Source organism: Musca autumnalis, unplaced genomic scaffold (assembly GCF_047663935.1).
Source record: "Musca autumnalis isolate F117 unplaced genomic scaffold, ASM4766393v1 scaffold_2, whole genome shotgun sequence".
Taxonomy (NCBI): Eukaryota; Metazoa; Arthropoda; class Insecta; order Diptera; family Muscidae; genus Musca; species Musca autumnalis.
Window position 1 is genome coordinate 176407646 of NW_027411755.1, and position 17288 is coordinate 176424933.

The 17288-nt window shown below is 38.0% G+C and overlaps 1 protein-coding gene across 1 annotated transcript in view; it reads right to left on the minus strand.

The window, feature by feature from the left end:
* Window positions 1-10928: 10928 nt before the first annotated feature.
* The window catches only part of LOC141393202 (uncharacterized), a 31159-nt gene continuing 24799 nt past the window's right edge, over window positions 10929-17288 (minus strand). The window contains exon 3 of the mRNA XM_073966167.1: window positions 10929-11307. Within this exon, the coding sequence (XP_073822268.1) occupies window positions 11060-11307 (248 nt within the window). The 3' untranslated portion in view covers window positions 10929-11059. The remainder of the gene's footprint in view (window positions 11308-17288) is intronic.

Here is a 17288-nt window from a genome sequence, read left to right on the forward strand (position 1 = left end):
TGAACTTTTCCGAAATTTTGTGTGGGAGGTACTCTAAGGAGTTTGCCGATTGAGTCCATATTGGAACCTCATCTAAGTCTGGTAGAAATTTCATAATGTGCATAGTATGGACCAAATCGGTTACTCCCTTCAAGAGTTATCGTACGCACAAATTTTCCGAACATTTTCGACCTTTTGTGGGGGAGGTACCGGAAGGAGTGGACCGATATAATCCATCTTAGAACTTGAACTAAGTTTGGACAAAATATTACGAAAGCCAAATTTTGGACCGAATCGGCAGATCCGTTCGAGAGTTATCTTGCGCTCCAACCACTACACAAGGTGTCATAGGGTTTTTTGTAACTTTCAGGCTATTTTCTCAGGAAGTATGGACTTGCACCTAATGAAACTTACAGCGTCGTATAGAGGACAGCGGATACAACTTGTGTAAACAAAAATCAAAGCGATTGGAGACCAGGTCCTAAACTAAACTTTTCCGAAATTTTGTGTGGGAGGTACCCGAAGGAGTGGACCAATTGAGTCCATATTGGAACCTCATCTAAGTTTGGTAGAAATTACACGATGTGCAAAGTATGGACCAAATCGGTTATTCCCTACAAGAGTTTTCGTGCGCACAAGTTTTGCGACAATTTTTGAAAATTTGTGGGGGAGGTACCTGAAGGAGTGGACCGATATAACCCATCTTCGAACTTAAATCGAATCTGGACAAAATATTTCGATACCCAAAATGTGAACTTTTTTGTAATTTTATTGTAGTATAGAAAATATGGAACATAATTCATTATAAAATTTTGACTTTATAAATTACTTCTACCGATTTCTTCATAAAAATATTTTTTGGAGCTCTAAGCCGCGATTTTCATCAAATTTCAAGACCCTAATACAAATTTTTGCACAATATTTGTTGGCAATCAACACTAACGGCATTTATTTATAATTATAAATAGTTTTTTGTTAAAGTTTACCACATCTAACAAAGGATTTGTGTAAATTCTTAGGGTGGTTCTATCCTGTTGAACCGTTAAAACATGCTAATATTTTGACATTTTTTAATAAAGCGAGTAAAAAGTACCGTTATGACGCATATCTGAAACATGTTAGGTATTGAAAATATCGGCTATTATATACTCTACATGTCCACAAAATTATAATTTACAATTCCTCTCCATTCGTCTGATATAACGGTATTTGTAGACAAACAATGGTTGGTTCTATTAGATGAACCGGAGTGTATCTACAAAATACCAAAAATCACAAGGGACCGTTCTATGGGAGGTACATGCAGACGTGGGCCTATAAACACAAATTTCAGTTGAAAGTTTGTGTACCCCCAACGAAGAGAAAATGTTAAATTTCACCTATATCGGTGCAATATTGGTGCCACAACCTTCAAAATACCGAAAATCGGGAGGTACTGTCCTATGGGGACTATATGAATACGTGGATCTATACCGACAAATTTTTCTGGAAATTTTAATACTCCTCAATTAAGACTACATACAAAATTTAAGCTATTTCAGTGCGATTTTAAAACCCCAACCTTCAGAATTCAGAATATCAAGAGGTACACTTCTATGGGGGCTATATGAAAACGTAGACCTATACCAATAGTTCGAAGTCCAAATACCAAATTTCATCCATTTCGTTGTGATAATGAAACTTTCAAAATACCAGAAATCGGAAGGGAATGCTCCATGGGGGGTATATGTAAACGTAAACGGACAAATTTCTGGTGGAAAGTTTTGTACCACCAACGAAGGCCAAATACCAAATTTTAGCAATTTCCGTAGGATATTGAAGCCAATAAACCTATAATCTGGAGGCACAGTTTTGTGGGGTCTGTATCAAATCGTGAACCGATACCAAACATCCTAGACTAATAGGTCTGTTACCAGTTCTAGGATGTGCCAGTTGCACTTACTTTCACGGACCACACTGACACCGCATAGTTTACTGCAAATCGATCTATTGCGTTATACGCTCTGATTTATCTGATTAGAACCAACCAAGTACCGATGTATCTAGCGGTAGAGGAGGAATTGTTAGTTATATTTTTGTGGACATGTAGAATATATAGTAGCCGAAATTTTCAATAACTAACATTTTTATACCCTCAGCACGGTGCTCTTGAAGCAACTTTAAATGGAAGGTGCTTACACCTGGGAAGTTCATAGATGAGAAAAATCCAAAAAATAAAAAAAAATCGCCGGAACGCTTTTTAAATAAATCGCGATTCAAGTTGACATTTTTAGGTGTTTTTAGGTTTTCACGTTTTTGCTTGGAAACCGCAAGTCCTATCGAAATGGTACTATCGAAATGGTATAAAAAGTCTCTACATGATTGGACTTTATGATAATCTCATAGGTTTTACCGTTATTGAGATATAGAAGTTCAAATTGGGACAAAGCATTGACTGTATCGCCTAATTATAAAACAAGGTCATGGTTGCAATTTCCCAACTTAAACTAATATATATCTCGAAAATGGTAAAATTTAGGAAAAAATAACCTAAAAATGTGAATTTTGCCCGCGATTTATTTTAAAATCCCTCCAGCGATTTTTTCTTGTTTTTGTATTTTTCTCACATTGCTGTTTCAAAATGCACAAAAACTTCCCATGTGTAAGCAGTTTTCCCTTAAAGTTAGTTAAGGCGCAACATGTATAAATTTGTTTTATAAGGTAGCGATACAGGCAATGCATTGTCCCAATTTGAACTTCTATATCTCAATAACAGTAAAACCTATCATAAAGGTCAATCTTGTACAGAATTTTCATAGCTACAACATTTTCTTTACCGCAAGCAAAATCATGAATACCTAGAAAACCCCTAAAATTGTAAACTTTAACCGCGATTTATATAAAAAGCGCTCCGGCGATTTTTTTTTTTTATTTTTCTCATCTATGAACACTGTAGTTTCAGAATCCGCAAAAACTTCCAAGGTGTAAGCACCTTCCATTTCAAGTTGCTTCAAGAGCACCCTGTCAGTCTTTAGGGTAGAAAGGGTATATTCACTTTGATACGACCAAAATGTGGCTTATCTGAATAACGGTTTTAGACCCCACGTATGTTTGGACGAAATTCGTTTCAGATATTTGGGAGTCGATTTAGCCATGTCCGTCCGTCTGTCTGTGCGGCTGGCTGGAGGGCACGATAACTCTCGAACGGATCAACCGATTCGGATATTTTGTCCAAACTTAGTTTAAGTTCGAAGATGGGCCATATCGGTAAACTGATTCCGGTACCTCCCCCACAAAAGTTAAACATTTTCCTGTAAAATGGTGTGAATGATAACTCTCGAAGAGAGAAATTGATTTGGTTCAAACTTCGCACATCGTACTATTCCTTCCCGAATATGGACTATATCGGTCCTAACCATAAAATTCGGAAAAAGTGAAATTAAAGAGCAGCTCTCGGATTGTTCTGCATTTTTTTGTAGGTTGTTCTTGCGGCTCCCTTTACGACGTAAGTCCATACTTCCTGAGATATTGGCCTAAAAGCTCCAAGAAACCCTGACGGCACTAACAAAAATGGCAAATCCGCAAAATAATGCCCGCAGAGAGTTTCTGATTGATGCAGACTTTGCACATCGTATTATTTCATCCAGTCATGTATCAGGTTGGAATGTGGACTATATCGACCCACACATTTGGGTACCTCTCTAGGCAAAAATTAAGTTTAAGACCTCCTCTCCCATTGTTTTGATTCTCTTCTCAGTAGGTTCTTCTAGCGGCATCGTTTATAACGGTAAAATTTTTGTCTGGAGTAAGTCAATACTTCCTGAGATAATGGCCCAGAAGCTCCAAAACCCTGCCGGCTATTGTGCAAGATAACTCTAAAACTAATTTAATAATCAATCATCCGCAAACGTTACGATTTCAATGCCATCTGGAGGTGGTGAAATGCATGAGAGGTGGATTTTAAACAGTTCCGGAGATATCACCTACATTGAGAACTCTCTGTTTTACTCTACTAGCCTTGGACTTAATTTTCCTGAATTCCATGTACCACTGGATTCCACACATATAATTCATTATGCAACTTTTCAAACTTGGCCGGAAAGTTGTGACGGCCTCGGTTAAGCTTTTTTATGGAGACATAATTTACTTCTGAATAAATCGAACACAAAACTGCAATATTTCCATTTCTTATCAAATTATTTAAATAACTGACAGACGACGACTTGCGGTCAATAGTGCAACAACAAGATTCGACTAGTTTCATGTTCCTTCCTTCGACCCATTTCGTTGAATTTCTCTTTTTATCTCATATTCGTAAGATTTGTATTTCTTCAAAGCCATACATGAGGTAAATCGACCTTTATCGTCACCTTGAGAACTTTAGCTAGATGGCGGGATAAGAATAAAGTTGCGGTACAGTCTTAAAAGAACTTACCTCGTGTCAAAATCAATAAGAGTTGCAGAACAAAGTGTACAGTTACAATAATGAAAATTAATGTAATTATCGACTTTAAGTGTAATATCAATTAACGTCAATAATAATGTTGTATGTTGTTAAATATGCAATATAATAAAATTTTAAGCATAAACTTTTAATTCAGAAGTATTTAAAATAATGATCCCGGGTGAGTTTAAAAAAAAACCTAAAAAACGACGTAAAATTGTGAATGGTAGCTAATAATTTGTTTCAATAGGGTATACGATTAATTTAAAGCCTAAAAGTATATGAAGGATAAATTCCATAAAATTGCACCAAAAGAGGAGAAAAGCTCAGATAATATTGGTGATTGACCAGACCAGGCTTGTTGCCCCGGGATTTAGGTAAATTTCAACTTTACCAATTTGCTTAAGTGAGTACACAAACCGCACTATGATAATTTGATTTACCATAACCATAAGGAGCTTTGATGCCATAAATGCTTTGTAAATTATTCACCTTGCGGGAAACAGTGGAATGCGTGTCTCAAAAATACAACAGAAGAGTTTAAGTGTTATACGCACATTATGTGTCGTACATGAATATATGTATGTCCAATAAGTATTGAAAAATCAAAATAGCCGCCTCTTTATATATGTATATGCAGGTTAGAATAAGCACGCTGTGAAAACCATAAATGTAAAATAACGGCATAATCATTATCTTATATCCAAAAATAGTGAACATGTAAATTACAAGATTCATTAACAATTACAAATTCCATAATAAGAGTAAACACTAAAAAAGAGTCAAAACTGTCTAACAAAAATATTCTGCATGCGAAAGAAAATTATTTTCTTATCTCTTTATTGTTATTTGTGAACTACTAAAGTCCCTAGAATTATATGTATAAACCCCAATTATTGTTACATTTAGGATTGTAAGAATTATATACATCTCATCATATCATTTATAAATGTCAAATTACAATTTTCATTAAATATTAAAATTAAAAATAAGAATGTTATAGATTTCGATATAATATGAAAACTAAAATGTTTTGAATTGCTCTTTCTAAGGCTATGTAAGTAACTTAAAAAGGAAACATTTGTGAGTACAAGGGAGATTCTTTAACAATAAATTACAGGGCAAAGGGAATCTCGAAGGATGATCTTTCAGGGATCATGTCGAGGGAGGGCAGCCTAAGAAATCACTCTACCAGATTTCTTCTCATCAAATCCACATAGCTAAGTCGAATTATTATTCACTGTTGTTTGAAAACTTTAGAAATTCGATCTTGCCTAAATTTTACTTATTTTGAAACATCTATATCAGAGTGTATATCTCTCACACAGAAAACAATCAAATTCCATCTGGCACTACAAATAGATTTTGTAAATGGATTTATAGCGGACAGAACCCCCATTTCCGGCGAGCTCAAGCCGAAGCCACAGCAAAGAGTGCCACCGCTCCATATTATCCAACCTTGATCCATTACAAAGTACTCTGCTCAACGTCCTAAAATAGATCTGTTAAATAGGAGATCAGCCTTTCTCAAATCAGGGAAGGTACCTAACGCCAAGATCGTACAATCATCCGCAAATGAGGTAAAGCTTAAACAGTTCTGGAGTTATCACTCCCTGTTTCAATATACAGGGACTTCTCGTCCCTGAATTCCACGTACGGCTGGCGTCCACACAAATAATTGGTTATCCAAGTTTTAAACTTGGCGAGAGGGTAGTCTGCTCAATGTCCTCAAACAGCTTGAAGTGCCTGACAGTATCAAGGACTTATGATAGATAAGTCGAGCGCCACCATTACTTTGCTATCGCACGGCTTGCTATGGTTGAGTCCTCGACTGATATGTGTGGAGATGGAGTGCAGCTCTGTTATCGTGCTGTGCTACTTAAAGAACCCATGCTGATGATCTGCGACTTGATAGTTATTACATGTTTGGGAGAAGTAAAGCCTCAAGAGTCTTTGCTACGAGGGACAAAACTGTTTCTGATTGGTCTGTAAGATTCACCTTTGCTGGTATACTTGCCAGTCGTCAGTAGCGGGACCACCCAGCGCACAATATAGGAATGAGGGCTGCCATCTACACTTCGGCATAACATTTATTCTTAATCTCGTCCGCGGTCTGCAAATTAAAAAATTCAATGGAAATTCTAAACAATTAATTGTTTTTTCTTCTTTACAACAAAAACTTCTATGCAATAAAAACGTAAATAAATTTTTTGCGTCAATAGCAAAATAATAAAACACCACAATCCCAATTCATATCATAACCATTTTATGAGACTTATTATTCAACCAAAAGGTATTTTTTTATTTACAACATACTAATTATCCGCTGTACATATCCATTCATTATTCCTTCTTGACTACCCAATACATATTAACAACTTATAAAGTAAGATATCATATTTCGCCGATGGTTGCGCTAAGTCAAAACAATTTCACCGAATATTCCAATGGCAAAGAACGAGTAAATAAATCTTATCGCCACAATGTTATCTTCAAACTTCGTACGAGAGGCATTCATTAAAATGGTAATTTGATCAAATAATAAATTGTTTATTGAATTTGTAATTCGATACCCCAATCGTTTAGTGCGGTCTGTTGGTTGGTTAGGTTTGGTTTATCTTCAAACCACTTTAGTTAAGTGTGGGATTTGTAAACAGAGAGGGAGAACAGAAATCAATTGCAATTAAAGTTATTAATATCCACTTAATGAAAAGTATGAGTTATGAGCAAGTGAAGGATGGATGACGTTTTCCTAATGAGCCATTTAATTTAATCTTTGGTAGAAACGAATCGAATGTATTAAAAGTCGAATAGTTTATACTATACATAAATACAAAATACTCATTTAAGTACTGTGAACGACCGGCCCAGTATAGAGTAAACCGCCCTTTGGACTCGGCGATAAATAGTAGGTTCTATATCATTGATCCAATATGAATCGGGGTGCACTCATTGATATGGGAGAAGTCTCCCCTGTCCCGTCTGCGATGTTTGTAAACAATATAATTATGCCGCACTGAATAACTAATTATTCTATTACCACTAGAATAACTAGTTCTTCTATGTCCACTAGAAATTGAAAAATAAGATAAAACAAGTAAAAAAACATCAGTCGGCTTTACCGACCGAGATATACCCTCAGCTTATGTGAATTTAAACATTCATCTACGGACAGATTGTATGTAGTTAGGGTCTTTTCTTTTAAGACTTTTGAGCTTGCCGACAAAAATGTGGATTAGGATTAAAGTTCAAAGTGTTGCGGAGGATGTACTTGAAGGAATGAACCGACAAAGTCCATTATGAAAGTGGATCCTATTTTGGGTATCATATCTTTTCGATAGATATCGCGCCCACTAGTCATTTCAGTCGGTCATCATATAACATTTGGACCAGTATGCCGGGAAGCATGGACTTGTCCAAGGAAAACATCGCTGTAAACAGGACCACAACGAACAGCGTCGGTATACATTTCCAAAGTATCTTCGAATAGACCCTAAACTGAACTTAGACGCAAAAACTTTTGTGGGGTAGGTACCCTAAGGTGAGGACAGATATGGTCCATTTTAGAAGCTAAACTAAATTTGGTCGAAATATTAGGAGATCAAAAGTTTGGAACAAACTGGTTGCCCCGTTCAAGGAATATCGTGCTTACCATTTTATTTTTGCCCCTGAAAAAAATGTTTACCGTCGCAATTTAGGCACCGAATGCAAGTTGCGTCAATAAAAATCAAAGTGATTCGAGAACAGGTCTTAAGGTGAACTTTTTCGAAATTTTGTGTGGGAGGTACCCGAACTCCGACAATTATAGTCAACATTCGAACCTGATCTATATCCGGTAGATATATTAGGAAGTGTAAATAAAGTATGGACCAAATCGGTCACTCCCTTCAAGAGTTATCGTGCGCACAATTTTCCAAAAATGTTTTAACTTTTGTGGGGGATGTACCTGAAGGAGTGGACCGATATGGCTTACCTTCGAACTTAAACTAAGTTTGGACAAATTATTACGAAGGCCAAATTTTGGACAGAATCGGCAGACCCGTTCGAAATTAATCGTGCTCTCCACCACTACATATGCTTCCATAGGGGTTTTTTGCACCTTTCACGCAATTTTCTCAAAAAGGTGGACTTGCCCTTGCTGAAAGTTGTACCGTCGTGTGGAAGGCAGTGAATACAAGATCTTACTACAAAAATCAAAGCGATTCGAGAATAGGTCCTAAACTGAAATTTTCCGAAATTTTGTGTGGAAGGTACCCGAAGGAGTGGACCAATTGAGTCTATAAGGGAACCTTATCTAGGTTGGAAAGAAATTTCACGATGTGCAAAATATGGACCAAATCGGTTACTCCCTTCAAGAGTTATCGTGCGCACAATTTTCCGAACTGTTTCGAACTTTTGTGGGGGAGGTACCGGAAGGAGTGGACCGATATAATTCATCTTCGAACTTAAACTAAGTTTGGACAAAATATAATACCCAAAATTTTGTTCGAATCGGTTGATCCGTTCTAGAGTTATCGTGCGCACCAGCCAGCCAGATAGACAGACGGACGGACATGGCTAAATCAACTCCAAATTGTCTGAAACGGATTTCATACTTGGGGGTGTAAAACCATTATTTCGATGAAGCACATTTTGCCCGTATGAAATTGTATATACCCTCGTTAGCATAAATGCTGAGGGTATAACATATCAAGTGTCATCAACCTGTCGTTAGCCACCCATATTACACCAGAAACCTGGTAAGTTAGCAGGTTGGTCCTGCTACTAAAGCCCGTCAAGGATGCCAGCAGTGGCGAATCGTACAGGGCGATTTCCCTCCTGTGGCCAGTAGCAAAGTTTCAAGAGGCACCACTCCTCCACGATCAGAAGCAGTTTTCCAGTTGGCCCGAAAATCGGGATGTACCTTCTATTGGGGCTATATGAAAATATGGGCATATATAAGATGAGAAGTTGGAAAAAGGTCCTCAAGTCGTTGGCCGGCAGCACTTGGGGTGTTGACAAAGAAACCTTGTTGACCACTTACAAAAGCAATAGGCCGGTCCGTGGTAAGCAATGCGGCGCCAGCGTAGTATGCAAATGTAAGAGCTACGCAGTGGAAGAATATTCAAACATGCCGGAATGCCGCACTGTAGACTGCCACAGGTGCCTCCTCATAACACCAGTGGACCATCTTTATGAGGAGGCGAAGGTTTTATCGGTGCATCAACACAACAGGATGTTGTCGCTGCAGTATTTGCTTGGGTGTTATCGCCGTGGGTATCCCTGTCACGATTTAATGGACAGGCTACCTAACCCAGTTACGTCAGGTGAGGTCTTCATAATCTAGAGAGAGAGGTCCAAAGGTATAAACGAACCTCTAGACCAGCATGCCTATCAGGCAGGCTTGGATAGCATTCACACGGATACAGTCGCGCAGGCAGTACAGAGATACAGTGTGAGTGCCGTACTTAGGGACCACCCCCATTCATCGTAGCAGAAGACAAGGCAAACCCGAGTAGTTTTAGCCCAGTTAAGATCGGGACGATGCAGCCGCCGTAATTCGTATCGGGCCCGAAATGATGCCACGATACCCAACACATGACCGGTATGTGGAATGTGACCATACGACACGCTGCATTTGTTTCGTTGAACAGCTAACCCCAGACATATGTCTCCTGATTCTTTATGGACGCAATCAGTCCAGATTGCAGAATTATTGAGTCTGGACACAGAGCAACCAGAAAACCTAATAACTGAAATAATACACGAACATATGTATTTGCGTTGCTACAACAACACCATTGTCCACCTCATTCCATTGTCCGATGTTTAACTGTGGAGACTTTATTTCCCGACTGTTGGGTCAAAGATCTTCTCATTTCCAATTTTGACATTAAAATCGCCTAGAATAATATAAATGTTATGGACAGGATAAGCACTCGTAAAATATATATTTGATCTGTTCGTCCTTGTCTTCGGTGGTGATGAAAAATTGTGCTTTCTTTAGCAAGTCTTTCATTCACTGGGGTGAAGGTGGGGACCAGATGTTTTAACATCTGACCAATAACAAGGTGTTGTTGTGACACCTTTCCCAATCCATCGTATTTCCTGGATGGCAGTAATATCGGCCTCGTATTTTTCAAGTACATCAACCAATGCGTACACTGCACCTTCTCTATAAAGAGTGTGAACATTGCAGGTGCAGATTCGCAGATCATGGTGCTTAAAACGATTGTGGGGGTCGTCAGCTTTAGAGAGGATTTTTTCTTTTCCTTTTTTCATAGTAGTATGCTTTTTGCTAGGGGATGGTTACTAGCCCAAAGCCCAACCCAAGTTCTTAACGTTCTTATGGGTGACCGCGCGGCACATGTTACCTCACTACCACGGGGCGGTCAGTGTCCACTTGAGATGAGAGAGGTACCAAGACTAGTTCCGGGCTTTGCCCTGTTAAAACCAGTTACCTCGTTGCTCGGTATCTTTCATACCCTATGTCACCCACCTTAATTTTTAATACTCGAAAATTGAATAAAAAAAAAAAAAACAAATCCGTAGAAGGTTCATTTATTTAACATCTTCCGAATAAATATTATACAATTATTTGAGACATTTCATGTGTAACTTTTTACTTTATAATCTTATTTAATAAAATTAAAGAAAGAATATGCTGTTAAAGTAATATTAAAAGATATTGCGAAGCATATAAATGAAAATCGTAATAAGAACTGCCGCTAAGGCAGTTGGATTACCACCGGCTCCATTGAGATGATCATCACTAACTTCGTCCAAATCGTATTTATTACAGCCATCCGTATCACAGATGCGACATCCAACCATTGGATAACCATTCGAAAAACTTTGACAGGTGAGAAATTTATTGGCATTCAGGAGGGTGGTACAGCCGCGATTTGTAAAAATTGTATTGTTTGCTAAAAGAAAGAAAACAACAAAGAGAAAAAATAAGTATAAAGGGAATAACATAATAACAAGTAAGAAAGGCTCGGTCTGGCCGAATTTAAGTTGTACACTCCACCATGAACTGTATTTAAATGATTGTATACCACCAACGAAGACAAAACAAGTAAAAAAGCGTTAAGTTCGGCCGGGCCGAACTTTTCATACCCTCCACCATAAAATATTCTGAACTAAAATGGAATAATTAGTTTTCATTCCTGTCCCCAACTTTAAGTGGGTACGTTAAAATGTCAGATAATGTACATAAAATGTTTCATTCGGTAGACCCTTTTTTATGGTGCCTATATCTAACTATGTATGTTGACAATTTTTGGTGGGCTAGAAATTGGGAGGTACCGTTATATAGGGGTTATAATAAAACATGATCCTATATTGACAGTTTTTGATGGGAGCCGTTAATGTCAAATAACTCCTAATTCGGTTAAAAATTGTAGCTAAAATCCTCAAAATACCGAAAATCGGTACATAACGTGGGAACTTCAAATGCCATTAACAGCTAGTTCGGAGGTACCCCTATATGTGGGCTATACGAAAATATGAACTTAAATGAACAATTTTTGTTGCAGAATTTTTGTTGGCTCTTAAATTTCAAATTACAGAAAGTTCGTCCAAAAAATAAAGCTAAGGTACGGAAAATCGGGTGGTTTGTTTTGGGGCTATACCAAAACTTGGACCTACGTTCGGTTAAACATTTTAAGTAAAATCCTCAAAGTACCGAAAATCTGGAGGTATCGTTATTTTGGGGCTATGTTGAAAATTGTTGATGCAGATGTGTGGTGACCACTACAACCTTCAAATGTCAAATAACAGTTAGTTCGGTTAAAACTTGTAGCTTCTTCTTCTTTATTTGCGTATCCGATATTCGGATGTAAAGCGATCATACAATATTATTGTTTACATATTCAAAAATATATTTCAAAATATAGATATTATCTAAGTGTATGTAAGCTCTCGATTTTTAGCGGCATATAGTAAGTTGGTTTCATCTCTGTATCCCGTCCAATCTAGAATATTTTTTAGCCAGTATGTCTCCCTCCTGCCTCTGTTTCGGTTTCCTTCTATTTTGCTTTTTATAATGTTTTGTATAAATTTGTATTTTTCATTTCTCATTAGATGACCTAAGTATGAGATTTTTCGCGATTTAACAGTATGCAGGAGTTGTCTGTCATGGTTCATTCTTCGAAGAACTTCCTGGTTTGTTATATGTGCAGTATATGGTATTCTTAAAATTCGTCGATATATCCATATTTCGAAAGCTTCGAGTTTCTTCTCATCTGCACTTTTAATAGTCCAGGTTTCGACTGCATATAGTAGCACTGACCAAATGTAACATTTCACAAATCTTATCTTTGTTGCTAAGCTTATGTCATGATTTGTTAGCACGGTTTTATATTTGAAAAAGGTATCTCTAGCCATCTCCACTCGACGATTGATTTCATTTGAATTATTCCAGTTGTCGTTTATTAGGACACCAAGGTATTTAAATGTTTTTACACGCTCAATTGTCTCGTTCTTTATTTTTAGTGTTGTATCAAAAATGTTATTATCTTTTCTACTGATCACCATGTATTTTGTCTTGTAGCTAAAATTGCCAAATTACTGAAAATCGGGAGGTACCGTTATATGGGATCTATATCCAAACATGGACCTATGTTGACAATTTTTGATGGATAGGTGTTGTGACCACTATGAACTTCAAATGTCAAAATACTGCTAGTTCGGTTTAATATTGTAGCTAAAATCATCAAATTACTGAAAATCGGGAGGTACCGTTATATGGGGGCTTTATCCATACATGGACCTTTCTTGACAATTTTTGGTGGAGAGGTGTGGTGACCACTAATAACTACAAATGTCAAATCTTCAAATTACAGCTAATTCGGTTAAAACTTGTAGGTAAAATTCTCAAAATACCGAAAATCGGGAAGTTACCGTTATATGGGGCTATACCAAAACATGGACCTATGTTCATAATTTTTTCAAATATAAGCTTTTTGGTCACTAAGAACCGTAAATATCAAATTATAGCTAATTCGGTCCAGAAATGCGACTTAAATCGTCAAAATACTTGAAATCGGGCGGTAACGTTATATGGGGGCTATTCCAAAACATTGATCTATGTCCACCACTTTTTTATATAAGTTTTGTTGACAGTTAATAACCCTAAATGTCACATTATAGATAAATCGGTCTGAAAATGTAGCTAAAAACGTCAAAATACCGTAAATCGGGGGGTACCGTTATATGGGGGCTATACCAAAACGTGGACCTATGTCCACAACTTTTGTTATATAAGTTTATTGACACTTAAGAACCCTAAATGTCAAATTATAGCTACATCGGTCTGAAAATGTAGCTAAAAGCGTCAAAATACCGTAAATCGGGGGGTACCGTTATATGGGGGCTATACCAAAACGTGGACCGATATAGCCCATCATCGAACTTGACCTGCCTGCAAACAAAAGACGCATTTTCACAAAATGTCAGCGTCCTATCTCCAGTTTTGTGGATGCTAGAGTGATTACCACAGACGGACGGACGTGCACAGATCGACTCAGAATTTTACCCTGATCAAGAATATATATACTTAATAGGGTCGCAAATGAGTATTTCAATGCGTTACAAACGGAAAAACAAACTTAATATACCCTCCATACTATGGTGGAGGGTATAAAAACAAAAATTTCAGACATTTCGGTGGGATATTGAGGTCATAAACTTCAAAATACGTGGACCTACGCCGAACAATTTCAGGTGGAAGTTTTGTATCCCTAACGAAAACTAAATGCCACATTTCAGACATTTCGGTTGGATATTGAGGGCACAACCTTCAAAATGCCGAAACCGAGAGGTACCTTCTATAGGGGCTATATAAAAAAGTGGACCTATACGGACAAATTTCAGGTGTAAAATTTTATATCTCTAAGAAAGGCTAAATACCAAATTTCAGCCATTTCGTGAAATATCTGGGCCGCAATCTTCAAAGGAACAAAAGTGGAGTGGTACCGTTCCATGGGGGCAATATGAAAACGTGGACCTAAGTTGACCAATTTCTCTCATATCAATGAGTGCACCCCCGATTCATATTAGCTCTATGATATGGGACGTTTTATACACCCAACAAAAATTAAATGTACAATTCATGCAATTTCGGTGGGATACTGAGGACACGAACTTCAAAATACCGAAAATCAGGAAAATCAGGAGGTACCCTTCTATGTGGGCTATATAAAGACGTGGACCTATGCCGAGCAATTTCAGGTGGAAAGTTTTATGCCCTCAACGAAAACTAACTCCCAAATTTCATCCCACATTGAGGCCACAACCTTCAAAGGAGGTACCTCCTATAGGTACTATATAAACGTGTGGACCTATACCGACCAATTTGAAGTGGGAAATTCTATACCCCAACGAAGACCAAAATGCCACATTTCAATCATTAAATTTGTATATTAAGGCCACAAAATACTGAAAATCGGGAGATACCCTTCTATGGGGGCTATATGAAAACGTGGACCTATACTTTAAAATTTCAGGTGGAAAATTATATACCTCCAACGAAAACTAAATACAAAATGTCAGCCATTTGGGTGGGATATTGAGGCCAGAACCTTCATAATACCAAAAATCGGGACGAACCGTTTTGTGGAGGCTTCAGATTGAAAGTTTTATGCCCCTTACATAGTCTAAATGCCAATTTTCAGCCGTTTCGATTTGATATTAAGGTCTCAACCTAAAAAATACAGAAAATCAGAAGGTACCTTTCTATGGGGGCTATATAAACAGATGGGCCAATACCGACCAATTTCAGGGGGAAAGTTTTAGACCCTTAACGAAGACTAAATCCGCAATTTCAGCCATTTCGGTGGGATATTGAGGCCACAACTTCCAACATGCCGAAAATCGGGAGTTATCGTTCTATGGGGGCTATACAAACACGTGAACCTATACCGACCAATTTCAGGTGGAATGTTTTATACTCCGGACGAAGATAAAATACCAAATTTCCTCCATTTCGGTGGAATATTGAGGCCACAACCTGCAAAATACCGAAAATCGGAGGGTTCCTCAATGGAGACTATGTAAACACGTGGACATATACCGACAAATTTTGGGTGGAAAATTGTATACCTCCAACGAAAACTAACTACCAAATTCCAGCCAAATCGGCGGAATATTGAGGCCTCAACCTTCAAAATACCTAAAACCTGGTGGTACCGTTACATGGGAGCTAAATAAATACGTGGACCTATTCCGACAAATTTCAGGTGGAAAGTAGACGTAGACTAAATAACAAATTTCAACCATTTCGGTGGGATAATGAGGCCACAACCACCAAAATACTAAAAATCGGGATGAACCCACCTATGAGGGCTATATGAAAAAGTGGACCTATGCAGACAATTTTCAAGTGGAAAGTTTTATATCCTCAACGAAGATTAAATGCCAAATTTCAGTCCCTTCGGTTGAATATTGAGGCCACAACCTTCCAAATACCGACAATCGGGAGGTACCGTTCTATGGGGTGTATGTGAAAACGTGGATCTATACCGATAAATTTTTTATGCAAAGTTGAATACCAGCAACCAAAACTAAATTCCAATTTTTAGCCCTTTCTGTTGGGTTCCGAAAAGCGGATGGTACGCTTCTATGGGTTCAAATTTCTGGTGGAAATTTTTATACTCCTAAAGAAGACTAAATTCCAAACAACCTTTAAAATTGGGAGGTCCCCTTCTATGGGGGTTATAAAAAAACGATGACCTATACCGACAAATTTCAGGTATAAAGTTGTATAGCCTCAACGAAGACTAAATGCCAAATTTCAGTCATTTCGGTTGGATATTGAGGTCATGACCTTAAAAATGCCGAAAATCTGGAGGTACTCACATAGGGGGCTATGTGAAAACATTAGCCATTTCGGTTGGATATTGAAGCCACAACCTGTAAAATACCGAAAATCGGGAGGTACCGTTCTATCGCGCGATATCGCTTCCACTAGTGATTTCAGTGGGTCTTATAACTTTTCGACCAGTATGCCAGGTATTATACCGTCGTAATTGAGGCAGCGAATGTATGTTGCTTGAACAAAATTCAAAGCGATTCGGAAACAGGTCTTAAAGTGAAATCCGAAATTTTGTGTGAGAGGTACCCGAAGGAGTGGACAAATAAAGTCCATATTCGAACATGATCTATATATAATAGATATATTTGAATGTGTAAAGTATGGACCAAGTCGGTCCCTTCAAGAGTTATTGTGCGCACAATTTTTCCCAACAGTTTTGAATATTTGTGGGGGAGGTACCTGAAGGAGTGAACCCATACGGCTTATCTTCGAACTTAAACTATGTTTGGACAAAGCATTACGAAGACCAAATTTTGAACCGAATCGGCAGATCCGTTCGAGATTTTTCTTCCTTCGCTCCAACCACTACCCACTGTATCATAGGGTTTTTTTTTGCACCTTTCAGACTATTTTCTCAGGAAGTATGAACTTGCCCCTGATGAAACTTATACCCTCGTATGGGGGGCAGTGAATACAAGTTGGTGGAACAAAAATCAAAGCGATACGAGAGCAGGTCCTAATCTGAACTTATCCGAAATTTTGCGTGGGAGGTACCCGAGGGAGAGGACAGATTGAGTCCATATTGGTCTTGCAGAAACTTCACGATGTGCAAAGTTTGGATCAAATCGGTTCTTCCCTTGAAGAGTTATTTGGCGCACAAATTTTCCGAACTTTTGTCGGGCAGATACTTAAAGGAGTGGACCGATATAGCCCATCTTCGAACTTAAACTAAGTTTGGACAAGCTATTACGAAGGTGAAATGTTGGACCAAATCGGTTCATCCGTTCGAGAGTTATCGTGCGCACCAGCCAGCCAGATAGACAGACGGACGGTCATTGCTAAATCGACTCCAAATTGTCTAAAACGGATTCC